At 59.7% G+C, this 25,746-nt stretch overlaps 2 protein-coding genes across 5 annotated transcripts; one reads left to right on the top strand and one right to left on the bottom strand.

Annotated features, from left to right (window-relative positions):
• Positions 1-504: 504 nt before the first annotated feature.
• Positions 505-18,987, top strand: LIG1 (DNA ligase 1). Of its 4 annotated transcripts, none has more exons than XM_043534843.1 (27): positions 505-603; positions 1,224-1,372; positions 2,147-2,224; positions 2,331-2,523; positions 3,069-3,204; positions 4,603-4,701; positions 5,494-5,706; positions 6,398-6,521; positions 7,044-7,142; positions 7,853-7,909; positions 7,998-8,170; positions 8,949-9,115; positions 9,668-9,744; positions 10,251-10,342; positions 10,430-10,529; positions 12,691-12,776; positions 13,382-13,497; positions 13,587-13,682; positions 13,868-13,978; positions 14,148-14,219; positions 14,345-14,489; positions 14,620-14,702; positions 15,881-16,033; positions 16,845-16,898; positions 17,349-17,492; positions 17,793-17,885; positions 18,666-18,987. In XM_043534843.1, the coding sequence occupies exons 2-27, from the start codon at positions 1,353-1,355 to the stop codon at positions 18,744-18,746; spliced, it is 2,862 nt and encodes a 953-aa protein (XP_043390778.1). In that variant the 5' UTR covers positions 505-603; positions 1,224-1,352; the 3' UTR covers positions 18,747-18,987. The 4 variants fall into 4 exon arrangements, with proteins under 4 accessions (XP_043390778.1, XP_037740510.1, XP_037740513.1 ...); XM_037884582.2 differs by having other exon boundaries at positions 525-674; XM_037884585.2 differs by lacking the exon at positions 4,603-4,701 and having other exon boundaries at positions 525-674.
• A 184-nt stretch (positions 18,988-19,171) lies between these two features.
• ATF5 (activating transcription factor 5) lies at positions 19,172-21,806 on the bottom strand. The gene is made up of 3 exons (XM_037884590.2): positions 21,600-21,806; positions 20,805-21,101; positions 19,172-20,400 (listed from the first exon to the last, which is right to left on the bottom strand). Exons 2-3 carry the CDS (start codon positions 20,968-20,970, stop codon positions 19,685-19,687), a joined length of 882 nt encoding a protein of 293 aa, XP_037740518.1. The 5' UTR covers positions 20,971-21,101; positions 21,600-21,806; the 3' UTR covers positions 19,172-19,684.
• Between the last annotated feature and the right edge of the window lie 3,940 nt (positions 21,807-25,746).

The raw sequence follows: 25,746 nt of genomic DNA, 5'->3' as shown, positions 1-25,746 counted from the left end.
GATTCATGCCATGGGACAGTGGCAGGGTCATGTCTGCGCCTTGTCCTGGCAGTGACAGAGGGCACTGCTCTGCCACCCCCAGGAAGAAGCCAGTAGAGTCCCTGGCACCTTCAGTGCCCACCAAGGGGCTGAGCCTGGAGAGCCACACAGTCCTGGACTGGACCTCTGCCCTGGGCAGCGTGCGCAGGTGGCTTGGCCTGGTGCTAGCTCCGGGCAGAGCGGGAGGGGAGCAGCCCTGTGACCCCGGCCCAGCACCGTGGCCAAGGCAGCACCATGGGGACTCCAGGAGCTGGGCAGACGGGCCATGCGGGGGGGAGGGGAGTGCAGGGACGCCATAGGGCACCATGGGGGAGTGCCCCAGGGGCAGGGCAGGAGTAACAGGGCCAGGCCAGGCTGTAGATTGGGCAGGTGTGGGTTGGACAATGGCAGGAGTGAGGCTATATTTCCCAGCATGCCCCTGGGTATGTTTGGCGAGCCCCGAGAGTCAGATGCTACCAAGACTACGTTTCCCAGCGGGCGTAGCGCGTTCGTTTTTGGGTTGCGCGCGCAGCGCACGTCGGCTGTTGTGACGTCAGGAGCTCGGTGCCTGTCGGAACGCGACGGGTTGGATATTCCCCGCGAAAGGGCGCTGGGAGGCGCGAGCTCCGGGTTGGAATTGGGCGCGAGACCCGCAGGTAGCCGCGCGCGCGCACGCGCGCGCCCCCCCTCTCGCGGCCAGTAGAGTGGGGACTGTTGAACATAGACCGTTGGGGGCCAAGGACCGCGCGCAGCCCCTGTGGGGCAGAAATGGCGGGAAAAGGGGCTGCTGCTCACCTGCCCCATCCCCTCTTCCAACGCCCCCTGCTCTTCTCTGCCGACTGCCCCTCCCCTTTCATCCACCTTCCCCTCCAGCCACCTGCCCCTTCCCAGCCGTGCACCCACACCTGGCCCTCAATCCGGCCACCTGCTCCCCCAGCCATCTAACTCCCCCGCTGCCAGGCCAACTCCCAGTCTGGTCCAGGGAATCCAGTCCCTAGCCATGACCCTGGTGCTTCCCAGGGGGCAGCTGCCCCCTCTGCTCTGTGCCCTGGACTCTGGCTTGGGGCTGAGCAGTGGGAACTGGGCTCAATGCCTAGGCAGATGGTTTCGCTTTCCTGTCTGTGTTGCTTGCCCTGCTCTGCCCCAGGTTCAGTTCTTGGGCCAGCTCGGGGGCCTCTCACCTCTCTCCCCTTTTCTGCCTGCAGCTGGAGCCGCCATGGTAGAGGGGCGCTGAGTGATCCCTGGTGCTTGGCTCACAGGTCCCGGAGCAGCTGACGTGCCAGAAGAGCTTTGCGTCTGCCTGGCCTGCAGTGACAGCTCCCCCTACACCGCCCATGATGCAGCGCCCCATCACGTGAGTAATGCCCACCGGGGGCCTGGAGCCTCGGCACTCCCTTGCTGCCCCACTAGCGACAGGGGAGCGGTGAAGGAGCAGGGGATGGGGAGAGGCTGGTTGTTCCTTGCCAGCCCGCTGCCCTCGCCCCTCCATCCCTGTGGCAGCAGAACCCGCCTGTGCCATGGCTGTTTCCCTGCCCCCCCGCAATGTGTCTCAGCCCACTGGGGAAGGCACAGGCCCTGCCTGCACTGTTTGATGCGTTGCCTTTCAGAGCTGAGGCTGGTCCCTGGGTCTCCTGGCCTGTCTCTCTTGCTGTTAGCCTGTGCTCAGTGCTGTGGGCACGAGTACCTGAGTGTCTCAGAGCGCCTGCCTTGCAGGAGGGCCTTGCAGAGACTTACCGCCCCACAGAGCTCTGGCCACATGTGCTCCCTTCAAGGATATAACACGGCTTGTAGCTAAGTGAGGCACAGACAAGAGCTGCTTCATTGCATGTGTGGGATGATGCAGTGAGCCCACAGGTGGGGCAATGCAGCAGTTGTTCTGGGTATTGCTGGAACACTCCAGGCCCTTCTATTGGATCTCCATGCAGTTAGAGAGCCTGGGGCTGCCAATGCAAGGCTTTCTCTCATTGGACTGTAGCTTGTTGCCTGGATGACTAAGTATATCAAGTGGCTGGTGGGAGCCTTGATGGGCTCCTATGCTGGGACAAAGGGATTTCCTTTCCTCAAGAGACTGTCTAGTCTGCCCATGCAGGGGTGTTAGTCAGGCATTTCTGTCTGTTGCTTTGGCCAGGTCATTTTTCCAGCCCATGAAGGCAGTGAAGGAGGAGGAGAAGATCAGACTGCCAGCAGAAGGGGACTCAGCCAGCCAGTGAGTTACTGCCGGGCTCCGATACGCACCATGGGGGGCAGTTGGAGCGAGGTCTTGCTGGTGTTGGTTCCGGGGCCATCCTTTCTGACCCACAGCTTTGTTACAGGTTGTCAGAGGCAGCTGTGATACAGAGAAATGGCGTAAGCCTCTCTGTGGACTCCCCAGTGAAATCCGCTGCCAAGAGGCCCCTGCGCCGGGTCTTGGAGAGCGACAGTGACGAGGAGGAGGCCGTGCTGACAGCCCAAGCAGAGGTGGATCCCATACAGGAAAAAAGCTTAGAGAAAGCCAGCAGCAAGGAGGTATCATTTGCGCACCACCCATCTCTCTCCTGGAATCCCCATGGGGCTAGCCTGGGATCCTGCATCCCCTCAGCACCAACTGGAGTGTAGGCTGCCCCATGGTGCCCTTCACTCGGCCTGCACCAGCCCAGTGCCTCCTCCATGCCTTGCCTTAGTGCCCTTCACTCCAGCGAGGCTCTGGGCTCCCTCTTGTACGTGTCCCCTAATGCTAGTCCTGCAGTGTGTCCTGGGCAGAGTGCCTTCTGCTGGTGGGAGAGGTACATACAGTACAGTGTCCTCTGTGCTGCTACAGAGACCTGCCTGTGTGTGCCCCCTCCCTCCACTTGGAGCTCTCCTGAAGGTGGCTGTTTTGCCCCCTATATCTCTCACAGGCCTCCTTGGAACTCCCGCCCAAATTTCTTCCAGAAGTCTGCTGGCCCCTCTCTTGGGGCTGAATGCTGCTCCCACCCCACCTTTCCCAGTGCTAGTGATACAGCCAGGTGGGCTGTGGTTTGTGCTCTATGTCTCTGTCCTGCCTGTAGCACTCTTGGGGGGTTGTCTTTCAGGAGCCTATGCAGACTCCTCAGTCTGATCTTTCTGCGGATAGCCCCTCGCCAAGCAGTAGCCACTCCGCTGGAGACAGCCCGGCCCTTTCTGACTCCCCTGCCATTGGCCGTGCTGGCATCCCCAGACGCAGGACGGGTAAGGACCCTGCCCGGATGTGATCATGCCCTCACTCTGTCCTTGGGCACTCTTTCCAAATGGCAGGCCTCTACCTGCACTCTCCCAGAGTGGGCCTCCATGGTTCAGCCCACTTTAGGATGGATCACCTGGCTACCAGGCCCTTATTTCCATTGTCAGGGTTCTTGAGCAGGTGTCTTAGGCCCCGTGCAATCAGGCAGAATAATAGTCCATTATAGATGACTCCTTGGTTCTTCTCCCCAGGGCTCTGGGTAGGACAGCCACAGGAGACAGGCTGGACCCCATGGGTCACTGCTCCTGTGGGACAGGACAAGTGAGCTGGGGCTGGGGCTCTGTCTCAGCCCTCAGCCTGACTCCACACCAGCAGGGAGCCTTGCCTGCATGCACCCTAAATGGCCCGTAGGACTTCCCATGTTATTGCCCTGAGCAGCCCCTCTTTTGTGTTTCCTGTCACAGTGCAGGGCAACTGTTCCTGTATTCCTCCTTGTGGTGCAGCAAGGGCACCAACTCTCGGCTCCCAGCTCTCCAGCCATTGCTTTTCTTGGACAGAGACATGCATCTCTCTCCCGCCTGACCACTGTTTTTCCAGGCTGCAGATGATCCCTGCCTGCCCTGTGTTGTTCCCAGCAAATCAGTCTAACCAGTGTCTGTGTTTTGCTTGCTCTTTGAAGGCTATGAACAATGTAATTGCCAGCAGTTAATGTGTTGCGCTCTCCCTGGGCCATGCTTTGTTGAGCTCTCCTCATTAAATCCTATCCATGCTGCTTGTTTGCCTTTTCTCCCTTGGGCCCTGACAGAGACCTGCCCATGTGTGCGTTCACTGTTGGGGTCCTGGGCTTCAGGAGATGTTTCTCTGATTGCTGCTCCTCTCCCTTCCTTTTGGCTTTCTGCTGGCTTGGGCTTCTGTCTTTCTGAACTCTTAAGTCTTGGGGAAGGTTGGAGCTGCTAGAACAGTGTAGAGCGAGATGCAGTGTCGGTGCCTCTCTGCAGTACAGCTGTATTATGGCTGCCACGTTCCCTCTGCCCACCAAGTCACTCAGGCCTCAGTGTTCACGAGGGGCCTGATCTGGGGTGCCTAGCTGTGCCCCATTTTCAGAGGGGCTGAGCACCCAAACTCCACTGAAGTCAGCTGGAGAATTGAGGGTCAGACAGGCACCTAAAGCCAGAGGGGCCTCTGGATGAGTTTGGCCTCATTGGGCGCTGTAGGTTACTATGCTGGCCTGGCATGTTCTCTGTAACCCAGTGCTGCTCCTGCTTCTGCACCGTGGCAATTGTGCACCTCTGGACTCTGCACCCCCCGTTTTTCCCACAACTTGTCCCGGTCCAAAGGCTCGGGGCTGGCTCCAGACACCCCTCCCAGTAGTTTGAAGGAGGCTGACTCTAAACTCTGCTCTTCAGCTCGCAAGCAGATCCCCAAACGCAAAATAGAGCTGCCAACTAGCAGGGAGAACAACAGGGATGAGGAGCCAAGTGCCAAGAGATGCCGGGAAGAGCAAGGTGAGAGTGTGCCAGCAGCTGCTCTGGGAATGCAGAGCCTCTGGCTTCCCTTCCCTGGATATCTCCTGCTGCTTCCCAGAGGGTCCTGCTGCCAGTGACACTCCCAAGGGGATCTGTCTCTTTCGGCTGGGGGCTCATTTGCGTGGCCTTTCCTTGGGGTGCTCAAGACCTGAGTATTCCCCCGACACAGGGGCCTGTATTGCACTACCATACCTGCAGCCAGGAGGTGGCAGCAGTGAGCTTGCTGTAGGCATCCTGTGTAGAGCAGTGGCTCCCAACCTTTCCAGACTACTATACCCCTTTCAGGAGTCTGATTTGTCTTGTGTACCCCCAAGTTTCACCTCACTTAAAAACTACTTGCTTACAAAATCAGACATAGAAATACAAAAGTGTCCCAGCACACTGTTACTGAAAAATGGCTTACTTTCTCATTTTTACCATGTAATTATAAAATCAATTGGAATACAAACATTGTACTTACATCTCAGTATATAGTATATAGAGCAGTATAAACAAGTCATTGTATGAAATTTTAGTTTGTACTGACTTTGCTAGTGCTTTTTATATAGCCTGTTGTGAAACTAGGCAAATATCTAGATGAGTTGATGTACCCCCTGGAATATCTCTGCATACCCCCAGGGGTATGTGTATCCCTGGTTGAGAACCACTGTTGTAGAACCTATCCTCTGGGACTGGCTCTCACCCTTCATCCCCAGCTGCATGGGTCAGCCAGCTGCCAGAGCATGGGGTCCCTGTGTGCCTGATCGGCTGTGGGCTTCTGTTCTGCTGCAGGCCCAGGAGATGAGGTAGGCAGGGGAGCAAAGGAAGAAGCAGCCATGGACATGCAAGAGGTGAAAGGTCAGCATTCGGAGATAGAACTGGCTGAAGTTAATGGCACTTTGGAGGAGGGGGCTGTGAACAAGGGAGAAGAGGACTGCACTAAAGGGGGAGCCCAGGAGAAGCCTGAGCCACCCAAGCCCAGCAGAGCCATCTCCAGCTTCTTTGGTGAGTGTGGGGGCAGTGTAGCCCCACTGGTTCAGGGACCCCTGGGCTGGGGTGGGGGCTGGGCTTGGGGAGCCGGTTTCCAGCATGAGGCATAATCCATCGCTTGTGTGTGGGGTCAGACTGTCCCCAACTGAGCTCTCCAATCTGGAGCTGCCATGTAGGAAACCGCCTCATAAACATAACAAATGTGGCCAGCAAGGCTCAGTGCCACTGTCCTCGGCACTCTCCAGAGCAGAACTGCGCCCAGGTGGAGGGTGACCTCCCAATAGTGGGGAGAGCAGTCCTGGCCCAGGACAGGCAGATCCAGGGGAGGGGACAGGAAGACATCCTGGCCCCCAAGATGGGTGGATCCGGGGGAGGGGCATGGGAGCTGGGTGGATCTGGAGATGGGTGTTGAGGCCTGCTAAACCCAGGGTTGTGAGTTCAATCCTTGAGGGGGCCATTTAGTCATCTGGAGCAAAAATTGGGGATTGGTCCTGCTTTGAGCAGGGGGTTGGACTAGATGATCTCCTGAGGTCCCTTCCAACCCTGATGATCTATGAGCAGGAGCTGATGTGTGCAGATCCCGGGGAGGGGGACTTAGTGTTAAAGGCAGTGGGGTTCCCCTGTGGGTATCTCTCCTGCAGGCAGGTGGGCCTGCTCTCCTCCAGTGAATAATGTGCTGTGTGTTGGCCCTTTAAATCCCACATAGCCCCCAAGAAGGTGACAGTGGCAAGGGCAGGGAAGGCAGATGAACATGCAGCAGTGGAGATACCACCTGCCCCAACTGGCTCAGCCACAGCGAGCAGCAATGGGAGTGATGGCACAGCTGGCAGGTAGGGAGCTGTGGGCATGGAGCATCTCCTGTGCCTGGTGCTATGCCCCACCCACGCAGTGGGGGAACAAACACACTGTAGGGCAGTACCTGTGTGGGGTGGCACTCCTCTATCAGGGGCGGTAGCCTTCCCCTCACCCCCGCCCCTCTCCCAGGCAAGCATGGCCCTTTTTGGGGGTGGCAGGAGGCAGTGTCAGCTTAAGTCCTCCCCCTCGCCCTCCTGCGAGGTACAATTCCTGCAAGGGCTGCACATTCCATCCAACACACCCCTGGGCTGCACCCAGGCCTATGTGCACACACAACTTCCTGTGACACTGCAGCTTCCCCCATGGGGGCATTGGTGCAGGGGGTGCTGTCTCATCCATTCTATAATGGTGCCTGTTGCTACCTGTGCTGGGATCCCCTCGTTGGGGGTGCTAGTGCAAGTGAATTGTTGGGAGACTCCCAGAAACACTAGTGCAGTGGGGCCTTTGTACTGGGCTTGGTGGCTTCCTATCTCTCTTTGGCTTTGTGATCCCTCCAGTTTCTCCAAGCCAGTTGTGCCACTGGACCCTATGGAGTACAATCCTTCGAAGAGCAGCTACCACCCCATCCAGGATGCCTGCTGGGGGCATGGTCAGAGGTGAGGGGGCCATGAAGAGGCAGTGCTCCCTTATGAAGCCTGCAAACCCTGCCCCATCTGGGGGTGGGGGGGAAGGAGGGGTGTAATGGGAGGTACACACCAAGGTGCTTCCCCTGCTATCAGGGATCTTGTCATATCACAGAGCTGTCACCATTCTCCTTTGTGGCACATCTGGTCCCAGAAGAGCAGCAGGGTGCTCTGCACTGGCAGTGGGGGAAAGCACCTGGCTGGGCCTAAAAAGCTTCCTGAGGAGTGACGGGGCAGGGGGGCTTGGAAATGGGGAAGCATGAGGGCTTGGGCTGCCCTGGGGATTCATGTGTGAGATTCCCTAGTGCAGACAGAGCTGCGGTGTGAGCCTTGGGTGTGGAGCCATGGGTCTGTTGGCCTGGCCCAAGGCTCTGAGTTTCAGTGATATGCTTGCAGCTGGAGATACAGCAAGTTCCTTGGGATGTGCGCAGGAGGGCTGCAGGACTAGGTGGTGGGCCTAGGAACATGCAGTGAGCTGGCAGGAGAGCAGGCAATAGAACCCAGGAGTCCTGACTCCCAGCTGTCCCTGGTCCAACCACTAGAACCCATTCCCCTGCCGCGATCAGGAATAGAACCCATAAGTCGTGGCTCCCGCCATGCTGTTCTCCCCACTAGCCTGTGGTTGCAGGGAGAGGAAATGTGCTGGGGTGGTGGTTCTGACAGATCTGTGTCTGTCTCTGCAGGGTCCCCTACCTGGCTGTGGCTCGGACCTTTGAGCGGATCGAGGAGGTGTCTGCCCGGTAAGGCCCCGTTGTGCTGCTTGCGCCTGGACTACTAGGTTGCATTAGCGGTGGCTGATGCCCTTCCCTCATTATGTGTGTGTTCCAGGCTGAAGAACATTGAGACCCTGAGCAACCTCTTCCGCTCGGTGATCGCCCTGTCGCCATCCGACATTCTGCCCTGCATCTACCTCTGCCTGAACCGCCTGGGCCCTGCCTACAAGGGGCTGGAGCTGGGCATCGGCGAGACCATCCTCATGAAGGCTGTCGCACAGGCAACGGGTAGGGACCAGGCAAGAGGTCCCTGGCTGTGCTATGGCCTTCATCCCTGCTGACTCTGGGTGTCGGGTGTGCGGCTCCTGGGCAGTGGGACCCTGGCCATGCTGCTGCTTTCCATCCACTTATAGGTGTGGTGGTGCTGGCATAGGGTGTGCCCCCTTTGAGTTACCAAAGTAGCCGATAGCATCCGAGGGCCAAGGCTGTCTCCCTGTGACCATTCCCCCTTCCCAGAGTGTATGACTGCAGGTGCTGGTCTCTGTCTCGAGGCTCAGTCTCCCCTTGGGGTATTAGGGCTGAGCTGCCCAGAGTTTCCCAGCATGCCCTGGTACATGCACAGGCAGCACTGTGGTTGCAGGTGAACTGACTTGAGAGTTGGGAGAGACGCTGGTGTGTGTAACAGGTTTGGGGGTGTCACAGCCTGGGGGGTTGGCCCCAAAAGACTGGGCCCCAAGAGGCTGCTCCCATCTCCTAGAACTGCCTGCCTGGCCTGGGTCTGGCCGTTGCCTGCTTTGCGCCCACCCAGAGGGGAATAGCCTTCAGCCCCAGCAGCGGGGGGGGGGGGGGGGGGGCGGATCTGGGCCCTAAGCCTCACAGTGCAACAGCTGATGTGCCCCTCCCTGGTGCCTGGGCACCCCGACTTGCACTGAGCAGCAGGCCCGCTTGTTTGGGGAATGGCAAAGGGGTGGGGGAAGCTGGTCAGGCCACTCATGTGCTGGGGGCATTGTGGTGTGCTGGGTAAGCTGCCAGCTTGGGTACCTCCCTCCCTCCCTGTCGTCTGCAGGCCGCCAGCTGGATCAGATCAAAGCCGAGGCCCAGGAGAAGGGGGATCTGGGCTTGGTAGCAGAGAGCAGCCGCAGCAACCAACGCACCATGTTTACGCCGCCCAAGCTGAGTGCTGCTGGGGTTTTCAGCAAGCTACAGGAGATTGCCAGGATGACAGGCAGTGCTGTGAGTGGGATGGGTCTGCTCGCATAGGTGGAGCTGGTGGGCTTGGCCCTGTCTGACCTAGCTCCGTGTCCCTCTGACAGGGTTGTAGGCAGCTTGGCCTTGGGCATGCAGAGCGCTCAAGCTTTTCGCAGCTACTGGCTGCCTAGAGGGGTTGGCCCCCAAGAGGGGTGGAGAAGTGCCTCTGGCTCTGGGGCTGGCATGGCCACCTCTTGGCTGGCTCCTCAGGATGACAGGGCTTTCTGCGCCATTGCTCCCATGCTAGGGTGTTGGCCTGCAGCCCCTGTAATAAACATGGAAGGGTGGTGCAAGGAGGGGGGAGTTTACATTTGTGATGCAGCCCTTCGCCAAGGGCCTAAGCTACTGCATGGGGCCAGGTTGGCCTGGGGAGGAGGGCCTGGGGGCACAGGCAATGGGAGTGGAGACCATGTGGGAGAAGACAAGGCAGGGGTGCAGCAGTCAGCCAGGCTGGTGGATGCTGCAGCCCCTTCCTGGCCCAGTGTGTATTTAGCCCAGGCTTGGCTCAGCTGGGCTGTCTGTCCTCCCCCCACACAGTCCATGAACAAGAAGATCGACATCATCAAAGGGCTGTTTGTGGCCTGCCGGCACTCGGAAGCTCGCTACATCACTCGGTGAGACATGCTATCCCTCCTGCATCCCAAGGCCTGGTGAGGCCTGTGTCAGTATCACCATGCTGCTGCTCCAGCCGGAGCCGCTCTCCTGCTCCACCATGGCTCTGCCAGAACCTTCCAGTCCAGCCCTGAGCTCCCCATAGCTCTGCTGTTGCCTCTCGATCCTGATCTGCTGCATGCTGCTACCCCAGCCCTGTGCTCCGACCACCTGCAGGTCTGCCGCTGCCCCTCAATCCTGACCTGCAGCCCCCTGCTGTCCCAGCCCTGGGGCCCCCCCGCCCCCCAGCTCTTTCTGTGCTCCTCAATCCTGACCTGCAGCCTCCTGCTGTCCCAGCCCTGGGCTTTGCACTCCCAGCCCACCTCTGCTGGGGCCCTCAATCCCCATCCACAGCCCACTGCTATCCCAGCTCTGGGCTCCCCTCTACCCCCCTGCCAGGTCAGCCAATGCCCCTCAATCCTGACCCACAGCCTTATGATTTGTCTCTGTCTTCCCTTGTGTATTCCAGGTCCCTGGGCGGGAAGCTTCGGATTGGGCTGGCAGAGCAGTCAGCGCTGTCAGCCATTGCCCATGCCGTGTCTCTTACTCCCCCAGCACAAGGCGAGTCCATGGGGCAGGGTGCTGTGGGGCCAGGTGCCCTGGTGGGAGTTGTACACATCACTTCCCATTCACATACTTCTCTTGCAGGGTTTCCCCCAGAGGTACTGGATGCTGGCCAGGGCAAGTCTGCAGAGGCACGCAAAACCTGGCTGGAGGAGCAGACCCAGATCCTCAAGCAGACCTTCTGGTGAGTGCTGCCTTTGCCCATACCAGGGTGGGGGCAGAGCCACAGCCACACAGATTTCCTTATGCTAGGACAGCTGTCAGAGCATGACCAGCAGGATCCCCAGCCTTCCATCTGCAGGACTCCCCAGAGGATAGGGGATAGGGGCTGGCCATCATGCCCTGGGGATGGCATGCAGGGTGGGCTGGGGGCCTGGCTCTCTGGGGGCTCTGCTGCTCTTGAGGGTAGGTCAGCATGGCCTTGCTTGGAGAGCTAGTCTGTATCTCCAGCACTGTTGGTGTGGGGGCTGTAGCAGGGCAATGTCCTCCTGCCCTTGCAGCGCTAAGTAAGATCTGTTGTCTCGGGGCTCATGCTGAGGATCAGTCCCCCCCTTCTCCCCAAAATCGGCAATACATGCTGCCACTCCGCCCTGATCCCTGCCAGCTGGTTTCCCCAGGGCAGAGGCAGTGGCAAAGAGCAGCATTCTTCCATCTCTGTATTGCCTTGGGCTGACAAATCCCTTTGAATCCTTCCTGGAAGCTGGGCTCTTCCTGGGGTAGTGCTGGCTGGCGGATGACGGGCATGGGATCCACACACATCCTTGGCTGGCAGGGTCTGTTCCAGGGAGTGCCAGCTTGTGTCCGAATTCCCTCCAGAAGCGCTAAGTGCACCGTCTCCTCTGGCTTTCAGTGCTGAGGGGTGCGTGGCTGCACATGGGGCTCTCTGGGGGTGGGTTGTATCCTGCTGCATCGTGCTCCCAGCTCCTTTTAATATACGTTTAGCTCCTGTGTAATTTGCAGCTCATGCACCCCTTTGATCATCTGTATGTGCAAACTGCTCTCTCCTGTGGCTCTTTCACCATCTCCCGGTGGGTCTGTCCTTGTGAGGGGAGACCAGTGCTGCTTTGCCAAAGGGGCTCATTGTGAGCCTGCTATACAAAACGCACCCTGTTGTGGACTTGAGTCCACTCACTGTTGAGAGGTTACACTCTGCTCCAGGGCTGCTGTGCGTTCATTCTCCCATGTTACCAACTGGAACCTCATTTCATCCATTCAGAGAAACCCCACGGTGAGCCCTGCTCTGTAGCCTCCTCCCCTGGGAGCTTCTCTTCTGCACTTGCCTTGCAGTGTAGTTTGTGTTTGTTACCTGGCTGCTTTGAGTGGCATGCAGTACTTCTGCAAAGTGCTTCCTTGGTTTGCTGACTGACCTCTCTGGATGCCTTTGCATTGGGGGTAGTTGCTTCCATGAACAAACCTGGTCTCTGCTGTTCACTTTCTCTTGTTTTCTCTTTCTCCATGCAGAATTACCTGCACTCGAGCTTGCTACCTGGCTGTTAGGGGAGCACAGATAAATTGGTCCCCAGCTAGCCTGATTCCCAGTAGTTAGCTTTCTCACTTTGCTCTACAGCACAGAGCCTGGCAGCTGGGTCCTATTGGAGAAAACAGGCCTCTCCCGAGTGACAGTCCCACCTGCATCCCAGTGTGGTGTGATGTGTGAATGGATGTGTGTGGCGGTTTCCATCCTCCTTCTGGAAGGCAATGTCAATGTCCTGCTGACTGGGGAGAATGCTCCTTGCCCCAGGGAGGGAAGTGCACAGTGTCTGTAACCCCAAGGAAATAACTGAAGAGCTCCAGCTGATGCTGGCTCTAGGGAAGGGGTTCTCAAACTGGGGGTTGGGACCCCTCAGGGGGTTGTGAGGTTATTATATGGGGAGTCACGAGCTGTCAGCTTCCGCCCCAAACCCGCTTTGTTTCCAGCACTTATAATGTGTTAAATGTAGAAAAATGTGTTTTTAGTTTATAAGGGGGGTTGCACTCAGAGGCTTGCTATGCGAAAGGGGTAACTGATAAAAAAAGTTTGAGAACCACTGCTCTAGGGTGCATTCTCTGTGATGCTCCAGGAGAGAGAGCTACAAAGCAGGGAGTCTTCAGAGATGCATGAGCCTGGTGGCCTATCCCAGAAGGGCTGCCCTGGGCTGTCTCACAGTGGTGCCCAAGGGCAGCGGTGGGTGAGATAAGGGAGGTTGTCTCAGAAGCACCATCTCCAAGCCATCCAGAGAGCTCTGTTGACCCCAGCTCCGGTGGACTGGGGCTGTGTGAGGTCCTGGTGCTTCCCCATGGGACAGAGTGCGGGGAGTGAGTGCACCGGAGACTGGCAGGAGGCCTCCTCTATGTTTGTGTTTCAGTGAGTTGCCTAGCTATGACATCATAGTGCCCATCCTGCTGGAGCACGGAGTGGAGAGCCTGCCACAGCACTGCAAGATCACCCCAGGTACTGTCAGCTCCCTGGCATCGGAGCCCCCCACCTAGCACCTCCTGCACCTGCATAGCCTTCTGCACTATGGCATAGCCCCGCTCTTCCCATCTGCGCCCCTCCTTGTGTGTAACGGGCCTGTTTTGATTGTACTGTGCGGCAGGGACAGGTGCTATGATAGTGTGCAGTGCCCATTTGGATTGGGGAGGGACTGGATTAGAGTCAGTGTGTGCTCTGGGGCAGCACACAGTTGGCATGTTGGGGGTGAGTCAGACTGCTGTGGGGCAGTGCCCAGTGTTGTGCTGTGGGGGAGCAGGACAGACAGACTGTGCTGTGGGGCAGGGCCTGGCGTGATGTGTGTGTGCAGGGTCCACCTGGCATGGGGGGCGGGGGTTAAGCAGACTGCTGTGGGGCAGTGCCCAATGCTGTGATGATTGTCTGCAGGGCCCACCTGGAATGGGGAGAGAGAGGGTGGGGTCAGACACTGTGCTGTGGGGCGGTGCCCATCCTGTGATGTGTGTGCAGTACCTGGTGCAGGGGGTCCGGCTCCTGGCCACGGCCCCTGGCTGCTGCTATCATCCACATGCTGAGGATCCTGATGCCCCAGTGCGTGGCCTCCCTAGGGATCCCCCTGAAGCCCATGCTGGCCCAGCCCACCAAGGGCATTGGGGAGGTGCTGAAGCGCTTTGAGGAGGCTGCCTTCACCTGCGAGTACAAGTATGACGGGGAGCGAGCCCAGGTAACAATGCCACACCTGGAAACCAGGGGGGACCCCCGCCACCCCCTGCAGCCTCCACTGTTTCTCATTGTGCCCCTTCCCCTGCCCAGATCCACATCCTGGAGAATGGCGATGTGCACATCTACAGCCGCAACCAGGAGGACAACACCTCCAAATACCCTGACATCATCAGCCGCATCCCCAAGGTAAGGGAGTTGGGACATAGAGTGCTGGGGGGTGCCAACAGGCAGGAACACTTAAGGGGAGGGTGCTCCCCCGAGCAGCAGGAAACGGAAGGAGATGGGGCAGAGATACAGGCTGGGGGCTGCAGTGCTATTGGCACCGTGAGCCAGCCCTCTGTCCTTTCATGCATTGACACCCCCCTGTGCAGGTGAAGAAGGGCAGTGTGCGGTCGTGTATCCTGGATGCTGAGGCCGTAGCCTGGGACCCTGAGAAGAGGCAGATTCAACCCTTCCAGGTCCTGACCACGCGGAAGCGCAAGGTGAGGGGGCAGTTCCTCTGGAGAGGGGTGTGGGGCTGGTCCCTGGGAGGGCAGGTGAAGCGGGGAGGAGAGTGGGGCTGGTGGTAGAGTGGGTGGGGTGGGGAAGAGAGCAGGGCTTATGGGGTGGACAAAGCAGGGCAGTAACCCCTGCTGCTGGCTGTCTCCTCAGGATGTGGAAGCTGCTGAGATTAAAGTGCAGGTGTGTCTGTATGCCTTCGACATTCTGTACCTCAATGGGGAGGTGAGTTCCTGCCTGTGCTCCCTAACCCCATTGGCCTCACCGCAACCCCCCACATGCTATCTGCCCCATCCCTTATGTCCCCACACTTGCCTGTGACCGAGCATGGTGCCCCTCTGTCCCCGCAGTCCCTAGTGAAGAAGCCATTTTCCAGGCGCCGTCAGCTGCTGCACGAGTCTTTTGTGGAGACGGAGGGGGAGTTCCTGTTTGCCACCTCCATGGACACCTCCAGCCTGGACGAGATCTCTGAATTTCTTGACCAGTCCATCAAAGGTGAGCTGGAGGGGGTGGGGATGCACTGCCCTGCCTGTTAGGGAGAATGGATTAAGCCCTGGCAATGGGTGAGGGGAGATGGGGCACTCCACTCTGCTTTTCAGGCCTTGGTAACCAGCCTCTCTCGCAGACTCCTGCGAGGGCCTCATGGTCAAGTCCCTGGAGGTGGATGCCACGTACGAGATCGCCAAGAGATCCCACAAGTGGCTGAAGGTGAGAAAGCCCTTGCTGGTGGAGTGGGGACCATATGTCCCACTTCGCTGGCGGTCAAGTCAGTGGCACACAGCACAGGAAGTTCTTAGTGTCACACAGAAAGAGGAAGGCTCAAGCAGAGCCCATTCTGGTCAGCCCTGAGCCCAGCAGCGGTGAATGATCTGAAACCGATCTTTTCAGGCTCTCTTTTCCATAGTAAGTTCCCAGGAGAGAGCAAGAGAAACTTCTTCTTCCAGAGCCCACAGTTATCCCTGCTGGTCACCTCCTAGTCTCCTGCTGATCTTGTCAATCCAGGAGTCGCTAGAACTGAGCCTCCTGTCCTTTCACGCATTGACACACCTCCTCCACTCCCTGCAGGTGAAGGCAGCCTCATTAGGCTGATGCGATTAAGGCAGGTCAGTTTCTCAGCCAGTGGCACACAAGGGAGTGATGTGGCCAGTATCATATCTGACCACCATAGGCAACCCTAACCCAATGGATCAGGTACCCATTTTGCAGCTGGGTGAACTGGAGGTGGCCTTTCAGTGTGAGATTAAGTGCAACTCAAACCTTCAGGTTTGTAGTTGAGCACCGTAACCACTCAGCCACCACCCCTCTATTGCTACCCCACTGGGTTTCTGGCACTGGGAGGAGACATGCTGTTCCAGATGTGGAGGGGGGTCCAGGAAGTTCTGGCAGTAGGAAGGGGACAGGCTATCCCACAGTGGGGAGTGGGGGGGCCCGTTGCTCTGACTTGGCAGTGGGGAGAGGAATCGGAGTGGGTTGGAGGCAGCTAACCATACTCTGGGCCCCTGGATGCTGCCCGGTGCCAAGGCACATCCATCTAGGACAATGGCGGCAGGGCGAGGAGCCCCAGCTCTGGGGACACAGGTTGGCATCAACTGAGAGATCCACATCCTGCCTCCTTCAGTTGCACTTGCTCCAGCCAGAGTTCCCTCTCCCATGACATGAGGACAGCAAACCATCATTGCATGGAAGTGGCTTTGCATTACGCTGCTGTCCTGGGGCTGCATGATCGCTGTTGACCCCTGGAGGAGAGAGGCCCTGTGTTCCATTCCCCACCCCTCTGAACCAGCCAGTCCTCCCCACCTGTGGCTGGATTGGAGCAGGCAGCCCTTTGAGGAGAAAGGCCCTATGTCCCACATATACTGTTGCTGAGGCTGGCTCTGCTGTTGCAGCTGAAGAAGGATTACCTGGAAGGTGTTGGTGACACTCTGGACTTGGTGGTGATTGGTGCCTACCTGGGCAAGGGCAAGCGAGTAGGCATGTATGGCGGCTTCCTGCTGGCCTGCTACGATGAGGAGAGTGAAGAATACCAGAGCATCTGCAAGGTAGGGAGCATGGGCTCTTCGCACAGGGCTGGGAGCCTTCAGGCTGGCACAGCCACAGGGGCCCCTGGGAGATGGGCTCCCTTACAATCCCAGGCTCCCATGCTGTTCTGTGCCCCATGGATGGGGCTGTGATTTGGGATTACACTAAGCACTCTTGGTGAGAAAGCAGAGCAGCACTGCCCTCTCTAGTGCCCCCTTCTGGGCTGCTGCCTGTGGGCAGGAGCAGGGGAAGGAAAGCAGCTCCCTTCCTGGATTAGGGGGATGTTTATAAGTGGGGGTAGTTGGGGGATGGCTGTTAGGTGCAGTGTTTCCCCTCAGGTGTCAGTGTGTCAGGCCCATCTGAGGGCAGTGGAACAGGCCAGAGAGAAGAGAATGGTTTTCATGGCAGGGGGAACCCCAGTGGGCCAAGAGTGGGAGGAGGTGGGTATGCCAGGGAGAGTAAGGGTGAGCATGAGCATGCTGGGGCATGGAGATGAGCAGGCTGGGGGGCGGGGATGAGTGGCGGGGTTGTGCAGGAGGTGCAAGTGAGCATGCTGAGGGGGAATGTGAGTATGGGGTCGTGCAGGGAGGCAATGGCAGAGATAAGCAGGCTTGGCGGAGGAGGGTCATGCGCAGGGGCGGTGGCGAGCAGCCTTGGCGGAGGGGGATTGTGTGTGGTGGGGTGGCAGGGGTGAGCAGGGCAGGGGGGTGCCACGGTCGAGCAGGGCAGGGGGGCGCCACGGTCAGGGTGAGTAGGGGCGGTGGTGGGAGTGAGCAGGCCAGGTTGTTGGGGAGGGCTGTTATAACAGTAACGCCCCTCTCTCTCCACCAGATTGGGACTGGCTTCACAGAGGAGATCCTGGAGAAGCATTACAGCTTCCTGAAGGTAGGAGGCTTTGCCCAGAGCTAGCTTGCAGGGCTGTTCACAGGGAGCTCCCCCATTGCTAGCTCAGCCCAGCTGCTGGGTGCTCTTGAGGGGCATGAGCATTGCCCTCTTGGGCCCTGGCTCCCTGCCCTGAGCCTGCTTCTCAGAACCCCCTGCTGGTCGCTAGAGGTAACCCTCAAGCTCTGGGAAGATCTTTAACCCCTCTGCATGCAGTGAGAGACTTGTCCAGAGGCACTCAACCAATCAGTGGCAGAGCCTTTGGTGGAACCCAGTTCTAGCTCCCAGCCCCCTGCTGTAACCATCAGACCCCACTCCCTTCCCAGAGTCTTGGCTCCCAGGGCATAAGGTCTCTTACAGTTGTGTAGCAGCTGTTCTGGAGTCCGCTTGGAGTTAGATGTGCACCTCCAGAGAACAGCTGGGCCTGTAACCCTTCCCTTCTGACTGTGGCAGGACCATGTGCTAGAGAAGCCACGGCCCTATTACCGCTGGGATAGCAGCACTGAGCCCAACCACTGGCTGGCAGCTGTGCAGGTGTGGGAAGTGAAGTGCGCTGACCTGTCCATCTCTCCTGTGCACAAGGCAGCTATAGGTCTGGTGAGTCTGGGGCAGGGTCTGCAGTGAGAGGAGGGAGAGGCTGGAGCAGGACCTGCAACCAGCCTGCAGTATGGGACCAGCCTCAGGCCTTCCCTAATGGACCATCTGGGGCTGCTGTCTATGCATTGGGAGGAGTGGAACCCCTCATAAGTAATCCTGGGCTGCTGGCCCAGTCAGTCCCAGCACCCCTGTAACCCTGGGCTCTACCCTGTCCCTCATAGCTTGAGAGCATCCTCCCAACCTTCCCCCAGGTGCCCGGCTGGCCCCATCCATGTCTCATAGGCCCTTTCTGGCCCCCAGGTGGATGAGGAGAAGGGCATCTCCCTGCGCTTTCCCCGGTTCCTGCGCGTGCGTGATGACAAGAAGCCTGAGGAAGCCACCACCAGTTCCCAGGTAGCACATGGGGCAAGGGTAGGAAACAAGTGGCTTAAGTCTGCAGAGCACCTTCCTCTCTTCTCAGCTGGACTTGGGGCTACTGCTCTGTTGGGAACTAGTGCTAGAGGCCTGTGCCCAGGGCAGCCCTAGACTGGCATGCACATGGCACAGAGGAGGGCGTCCACCTTTCCTTCACAAGCAGTGCCTGAGGGTGACCTCCAGGACAAAGGCTGGGCCCAACAGAAATTGCTCACTGTGCAGTGTTGACTGACACTGTGCTAGGGGTGCTGTGCTACAAGGAGCAGGGTGGCGGGAAAATAGGGGGCATGAGCCCCTCAGTGTTGGCCGTAATGCCCCAGCATGGAACTAAGGGGCTCTTTCCAAGATGCTAAGCTGATGTCCCCACAGCACTTTAGCCCAGTCAGGGTGCTGATCCCAGCATCCTGGCTAAATCCCTCCTATGGCCAGGCCCCTGTGCCAGGGGTGAGCTAACCTCACTGCAAGCGTGGGGTTGTCGCTCCCAATAGCAGGGCACATTGCTCAGCTTGGTACGGACCTATAGGTTGTTACTGCCCTTGTCTCTGGGGGCAGCAGGACCTGGCTGAGCTTCTCCGGTGAGTTGATGGGCACAGTTCTAGATGAGCATCTTCCTGTATGTAGGGGCAGCAATGGAGATGAAGCCTCTGAGTTAGGCCTGCCTCCTTTTCCAGCACAGCTCCAATGGGGCTTCTCCAAGCCATGTGGTTGGCACTGTATGGGACAGGGTTGGCAGCTTCCATCCCTTTCTCTTGGCTGCAGGTAGCTGAGCTCTACAAGCAGCAGCAGCAGATTCAGAACCAGCAGCCTGTGGAGAAGGCTGAGGAGGAGGACTTCTACTAGTGCTGGTGTGGGGAGCCCTGGAGGGGGTAGGAGACACCAGTGGCTGCCAGGGCAAGGATGAGTGAGTGCCATAGGCTCCCTGCTGCCTCCTCTGTGCTTGGCGCCAAGGCCCAGAGCTCTTGTTGTCCTTCCCTAGGTGCACTGAGCCCCTGGAGGGAAGGGAAATGCTGGCCTAAGGCAGCAGCATCTGTTCAGTTGTAATGAGCATTGTTGTGTACAATAAACCTTAATCTCCTTCTTAGCACCCAGCCTTTGTGTGCAGGGAAAGCCAGGTGTGGACACTGTCAGCCCTGTGATGCAACGGGGAGCTCTGCTTCTAGCAGTGATGGCAGAAGTGGGGTGGGGAAGTCTGCTCCCTTGAGGCTGAGTGCAGGGGGAGCCCCAACCCCCAGGGAAGAGGGAGTGCTCTCACACACTACCCAGCCTGAAGGCAGGAACAGCCTTTATTGGCTTTTATGCTCTATAAAGGAAGCTACAAAAAAGTCTATACAAATGTTTTTGTACATAACTCTGCCTGTCTCATGCACCCTCACTGTACCCCTCCAGCACCCTCCCACACCTTTCTTACACATCCCTTCTCTGCCACAGCAGCACCCTGCTCCTGCCATTGTTCGGCTCCAGCCCCACTCCCCCAACATCCCTCTCTCAAGGCAGGGTAGGCTGGCACAGGCAATGCTGGTGCTTGGAGAGCTGACATGCCTGGCAGCCTGGTCCCCCTCCCAGGTCAGTGTCACCCAGACTTCCCCACATGTCTAGACACTGCTTCCCTAACCCAGACAGAGCATTGTCTAGCTCACTATCCCCTGAACCCCCCTCTACTGCATTAGGGCGTATTGTGCACCAGGCCTGAAGCTCTGCATCTGCGAGAGCCCCACCCCCACTGACTTGCATGTCATGCTCTAGACCTGGGGTGGAGTTTGGGCTAGCTGGCCCTTGCCCTAGCTGGCACGGAGCCTCTGGCTCCGAGCCTTGTAGACCTCAATGAGCAGGTCTTTGACATACTGGATCTCTCGCTCAATGGAGTCTGCCTTCTCCTTGAGCTCACGGTTCCTGGCCTCCAGGCCCTGGCACTCATCATCCAGTGCCTCGTACTCAGCCCGCTTCCGCTGGCGGTACCGCAGTGCTGCTGTCTTGTTCTGGTCCCGCTTCTTTTGCTTACGGTCCCCTTTTTGCTGGGGCAGGGCTGGCCCACAGGGGGCTGCTGGCTGCTCCAAGGGGCTTGGCCTGCTGCGCTTGGCTGCTGGGCTACTGGCACACTCCTCCTGCAGGCCCTGGCCAGGGCACTCCCCAGGCACCCCTGCCCCATACAGGCTGAGGAGCTCCAGGCATCCCGAATCCAGGGTCTGCAGTGGCATGGGGTTATCAGAGCTGAAGGGTGGGAAGGACCCTGCTGGCCCACTCCCATCCCCGAAGGGGAAGTGGAAGGCAGGCTGGTGCGAAGGTGGTGTGCTTGGGGCTACCTGGTCCAGGCCCAGTCCGGGGGACAGTGACTCCTCCAGGAAGTAGTCCTCCATCTGCTCCAGCTCTTTCTTCAGGAGGGAGGCCATGGCCTCCAGGTCGGGCAGCGGGGGTGAGGGTAGCGATGGGTCCCCTGACTCCATCAGGAGAGAGGAGAAGTCCACCCTCTCCGTCATCCAGTCTGAGAAGCCATCGCCTGTGTGGAGAGAGCAGGCTCAGAGGCTGCACTGGGGAGCCCTGTCAGGAAGTGAGCAGCACAGAGCATGCTGCCCCCATGAAGGGAACCTGGCTGCAGCTGGCCTGGAGAAGGGAGGGCTAGGTAGGCAGGTACCAGGCCTAGCCAAGCCCCCTAAGGCTTTACAGCTTGCCTTCTGCTGTCCTGGCCTCAGCCTAACCTAGGAGCCAGGTGCCCCATGGGCATTGAGACACCTGAGCAGACATCCTAACCCCTCAGCAACGCCATCTCCATCAATGGGGAAGGGCTGGGATCTCCCAGCCTGGCAATGTCCTAATGAGGCAAACTCACTGGAGGCAGCACAACCAGTATCCCCCATCTTCTCCCCCCACCCCTGGTACTTCCCACTCCTGCCAGTACTGTACCTGCCAGCATCATTGCCTCTGTGCCATGGGCATAGCACCCATCCGTGGCCCCTGGCATGGGCTCATAGTGGCCAGGGATCTTGAGGAACTCGGCCCTCCAGGAGAGGGCACTAGCTGGGAGCGGAGTCTTCTCCAGGTCCAGGGTCAGCGCTGCCAGCATTGACATGGTGGGGCAGGTGCGGGTTCACGCAGGCCACAGCACAATAGGGCAAGGGGCCAGAGCGTGGCGGGCGGGGGCCGCGATTCCTGCTGGCAAGAATGGTGGCAGGTAAGGAGATGGGGGCAGAGCAGGAAGACCTGTTGGGGGGAGAAGAGAGGGTGAGCAAGGCCCCTGGCATAGAGGAGGGCACCCCTACACCCATGGCAGGGCTCAGGCCCCCCCCTTCTGCACAGCAGCACCCCATAACAGCGAAAGGACAACCCTGGCCAGCTTCCCTCCACTCATCAAACCACATCGCGCTGCCCGGGCTGGGGGCTCAGCTCCCGTCCCTTCGCGCAGGCTCAAGCCCCCGGCAGGGCTAGGAGACGGCGGGCCAGCCCGCCCCGTCCGCTCTGCCCGTGTGGGGAGGAGCGAGTCCATGGGGAGACACCTCCAGGCTGCAGCGTGATCCAGGCAGCGCCCCCGCCTTGGGAGCCAGCCAGCCCCGACCCCCGGAGACACCCCGTGTGCATCGCCCGTGCAACAGTGCGCGCGCCCCCGGGGGTCCCGGCCCCACCCGCGCCCACCGCGGGGCTCCCCCCCCCGGGGTCCCCGCCCAGGGAGCCCCCCATTCCCCGCCGGGGCGCCGCACTCACTCCATGGCGGCGGCGGCGGGGCGGCGCGGCGCGGCGCTCGCTGGTCCGGGGTCGGGCAGGGCTAGAGAGCCATGGCGCGCGGCGCTCGGGTCCGGAGTCTGCGTGTGCGGAGAGAGGCGGAGTGAGGGGGCGGCGAGGAGGGGCCGCTATCTATACCGCCTACCCCCTCCCGGGCCGCATTACAGCCCGTGTCCCTCCGCCCCGCCAGCGGGGCCGTGCGTCCACCAGTCCCCACCCCCCAACCCGGCCCGCCCCCCTGCTGTGCCTCAGGGCTGCGCGGCTCCGGCTCCCCGTCCCCCGCTGCGGCGCCCCCGGGGCAGGAGCCAGGGGCCTATTTTGCGGGAGGGGCGCAGGACCCGGGGGGGCCCGATTGCAGCAGGGTTGCATCAGCTGTGGGGAGGGGGGGGCAGAGCTCGCCGATGATTGGCTGCAGTGCGTTGGGAGCGGGGTAGTGATTGGCTGCAGGGAAAGCTGGGCGGCCCCCTCCTCCTCCCAACTTAAGTGGTAGGTGTTGTCAGACGTCACCTGGGACAAAGTGTCTGTCTGGTTCTCCAACCCCCCCTTTCCCGAGTGGCCAGCTCTTAGCATCCCCAGCTCCCCCGAGCACCCCCCAAACCTCATCTCCCTGAGCATCCAGTTTGCTGCAGCTCCCCCCCCCCAGCACCTCTCTGGGGCACCCTGTGCTCCCCATACAGCTGCCATAGCATGCAGCTCCCCCACCCCCAGAACCACTCCCCACTCACCCCCAACGCCCATGATGAGCACACTGTACCCCCCAAACTCCAGCACCCACGGTCTGCCCTCTCTGACTCAGGAGGGTTCTGAGCTGAGGCCAGTGTCAGCTCTGTGCTGCCATGGCCCCAATCCCAGTGGGGAGCAGGGCCTGCCAGCCAGTCTTGGGCAACCCTGCCCTGCAGCACTGCCAGGTGCTACCCTGCTCTGTGCTCCTGGCCAGTCGGGTGCGGGGCTGGGGGAGACACGACGAGGCGCATCCAGCACTGGAGCCCCCATACGGGCCATAGGCTGGGTGCGTGGCTGGGGGCCTCCCTCAGGTCCTGGGCTGCTGAGATGGGCACACGGCACTCAGCAGCCTGTGACCTGAACCAGGGCATTGTGTCTCCAGGCAAATACCAGGCTCAGGGGATAGGGCTGGGGCTTGCCTGCATGTCCCACCCCACCCTGGGCTGATTCTGGTCTGTGGACTCTCATGTGTCCAGGGGAACAAAAGTCCAGCTGAGCCTGCTGTGTGATAACAGTGATTAGTGCCAGGAGACAGGGGCATGGATTAGTGCGAAACATTCTCCTCAGCCCACCCCAGCAGCATGGGAGAGCACAATGGGTAAGCAATGAGGCATGGGATCAGGGCATCAACAAGTGTGTCGGAAACTAGACCTAATTGGTGGGCAAAATACCTGCCCCGCCTTGGGGGTCCGCAGGAAAAGACTTTGGGGGGATCAAAATGGTGAAGTGTGGTCTGCGAGGAGGGAGTTTCCCCATCCAGGCTGCCCCCCACCCATCTCCTGGGACCCCAGGATCCAACATGGCACCATTGCATCTTCATCATCCTGACATGTCCTGACTGTGCCCCCACTAAGATCTCCGCTGGCGTGCCGCCGGCAAAATCCTTATCCCCACTTGGGATGTGAGAGTTGGGTGCCTGCTGACACCCTCTGTCCATCCTGTGTCACTTTTCTTCCCCGCTCCCTTCCTGCTTAATGAGCATCTCCGTCCTTTCCAAGCTGGGTGCTGAGCGCCCTGCCTGAGGGGCAGTTCCAGCAAGGGTCTACCCCGCCTGGCGCTGGTACGAGTTTGCCAGTTCTCCAAGTGGCTGATCCACCTGGGCCAGGCTGGGTTCCTGGGGCAGGAAGGCTGCACATGAGAGCCAGCCCTGGAGACAGCCTCTGCATTGGCTTTTCTCCCCACTGTGCGTTTGTCTTGTTTTATCTTCTAGGAAGCGGGATCGCACATTAACAGCAGCGACGCCCCCAGCCCAGCTCACTGCGTCTCTTCTCCCCGAAAGGGCTGTTAGTTCCATCTTTGGTATAACCCTTGCGGGAGGGGGTCCCTAGGAAAACTCTCTCCTGCTAACGGGAGGGGAAACAGGGGCTGTGGGCACCCTGACAGCCCGACAGGTGCTGTGCTTCCCTTCCGTTCTGCGCTGTATCCTCAGGAACAGGTTAAGCAGGTTGTCAGTGCCCGTTTTTGCTGGAGGACCAGGCAGGCCAAGGTCTCTGTGCTCTCACCCCATTTATTCCAATGAAACTAACCCACCTCCACCTCATGCTCCCCCCCCCAGCCCCCGAAGACCCATGCAGGGTATGGGGGGAGGTCGTGGAGGAGCAGAGCAGCCCGGGCCATGCTGCCACCTGCCCAGTCTGGCTTCGACCGGCTTCCCTGGCCCCAGGCTGGCGCCGCGGCCCTTGTCCCCTGGCTCTTTCTACCACGGATCAATAGCCCAGAGGTCGCTGTGTGGCGCCAGCACAGGAGGGAGCAGGGACATCCATCCCTCCCCCGACTTTCCCCCCCAGGCTCCTACCTAACCTCCTGCCCTGCATCCTGCCCCCGCCTGACTAAGCCTGGTGGTGCCCAGCCCAGAGCGAGGTGCCCACTGGAGTGAGGGGCAGCCCTGCCAGTGATGGGGATGGGGGGCAGCTGTTACTGCGGGTGTTGGGGAAGTTAGACAGTGCAGGGTTGGGCTAGGGGGGTTGACACTGCCCCCCATGAGCTGCAGGGTCAGGCTGTGCCTCTTAGGCCGTGGAGCAGGTATGTGGAGGTCTCTTTGCCCCTGTGTCCAGGGCCACCTCTGGGTTTGGTGACCCCCTCTTCCCTTGCCGGGCCCGGCCTGGTCCCTGTGGGAGGAGACAGGCTGGTATCCCTTAGGGATGGGGTGAGGGGGCTGAACTGGAGCTGCAGGGCCAGCCCCACCCCACAGCCGGCCCTACTTCCCTCACACCAGGACATGCGGGAGACAGGTGGGTGCTCACTGGCCCTGGTGTGGAGCCCAGCCAGACTAGACATGGCCCTTGCCCTGGAGCCACCTGGCACCACACTGCAGCCATGGCAGGAGGAGCCAGTGGTGTGTCCCCTGGGCCTGGGGTGCGGGGGGCATGGAGCTTGGGGAGCCCTGCCAACCCCAGGCCACTGTCCTGGGGAACATCCAGGAGGGGGAGCATCTGCTGACATGGCTGTGGTCTGGGCACCGGGAGAGATGCCCCTGCCTGGCTAAGGCCTGCTTAGGGCTGGGGCAGAGCCAGGGTGGAGCTGGGACAGGGCCAGGTCACTGCTGGGGGCCGGGGCAGAGCCAAGTCATTGCTGGGGGTCAGGACAGGGCTGGGTCACAGATCCACAGGATCGGTACTACGCCCCCAACTTTGGAAAAGTCTCTCGGAGGAACCCTTTAGTGTGCCAGAGCCCCAAGGGGTCTCGCTCTTCTCCAGGGCAGGCCACGGGTCCTCACCACCTCCTAGACTGAACCTCTGGGTTCCAGCCTCCTGCTCTACCCCGCAAGCTCTGCCCAGCGCGTCCAACAGGGAGAGCCTTCACCACCCTGCAGGGATCCATGCACCTCAGCCAGGATTGACAATGACACCCAGTGGCGTCTTCAAAGCAGTCGGGTTTGTTGGCATGCAGCGCAGAGAGAGGAAGGGTCAAGCAGAGCCCATTCTGGTCAGCCCCGAACCCAGGCGAGCTGGGGTAAACGCCATTTTCAGGCTCAGTCTCTTCCTTTGTCAGTTCCCAGGAGAGGGCAAGAGAAGCTTCTTCCAGAGCCCACACTTATCCCTGCTGGTCACCTCCTCGTCTCCTGCTGGGGTCTGTGCCCCGCTCCCTGCTGAGAGCGTTGAGCCTGGAGTCACTGGAGCTGGCATCGTCTCTCTGGCCCTGGGCTCACCTGGGTCAGTTTCAGCCGTTCCTTAACGACTCTTGGTTCCACCCAGACAGGGAGGTGACTGACACACATGGACACGCAGCCCCTCTCCCCGCCCCCTGACACTGTACTGTCTGGGGGTACGCTGGCTAGCCATGCAAAGTACAGGGAAAACTGAGGCACACACTGGACTCATAAAAATACTACAGAAAATTCCCATTTCATCACAGCTGGGTCATTGCTAGATGTGGGGCCGGGGCAGGGATGACTGCCAGCCATAGA

The sequence above is a fragment of the Chelonia mydas genome, chromosome 23 (genome assembly GCF_015237465.2).
Source record: "Chelonia mydas isolate rCheMyd1 chromosome 23, rCheMyd1.pri.v2, whole genome shotgun sequence".
Classification (NCBI taxonomy): domain Eukaryota; kingdom Metazoa; phylum Chordata; order Testudines; family Cheloniidae; genus Chelonia; species Chelonia mydas.
The sequence above is the reverse complement of the archived record's forward strand: the minus strand, read 5'-3'. Positions and strand labels throughout refer to the sequence as shown.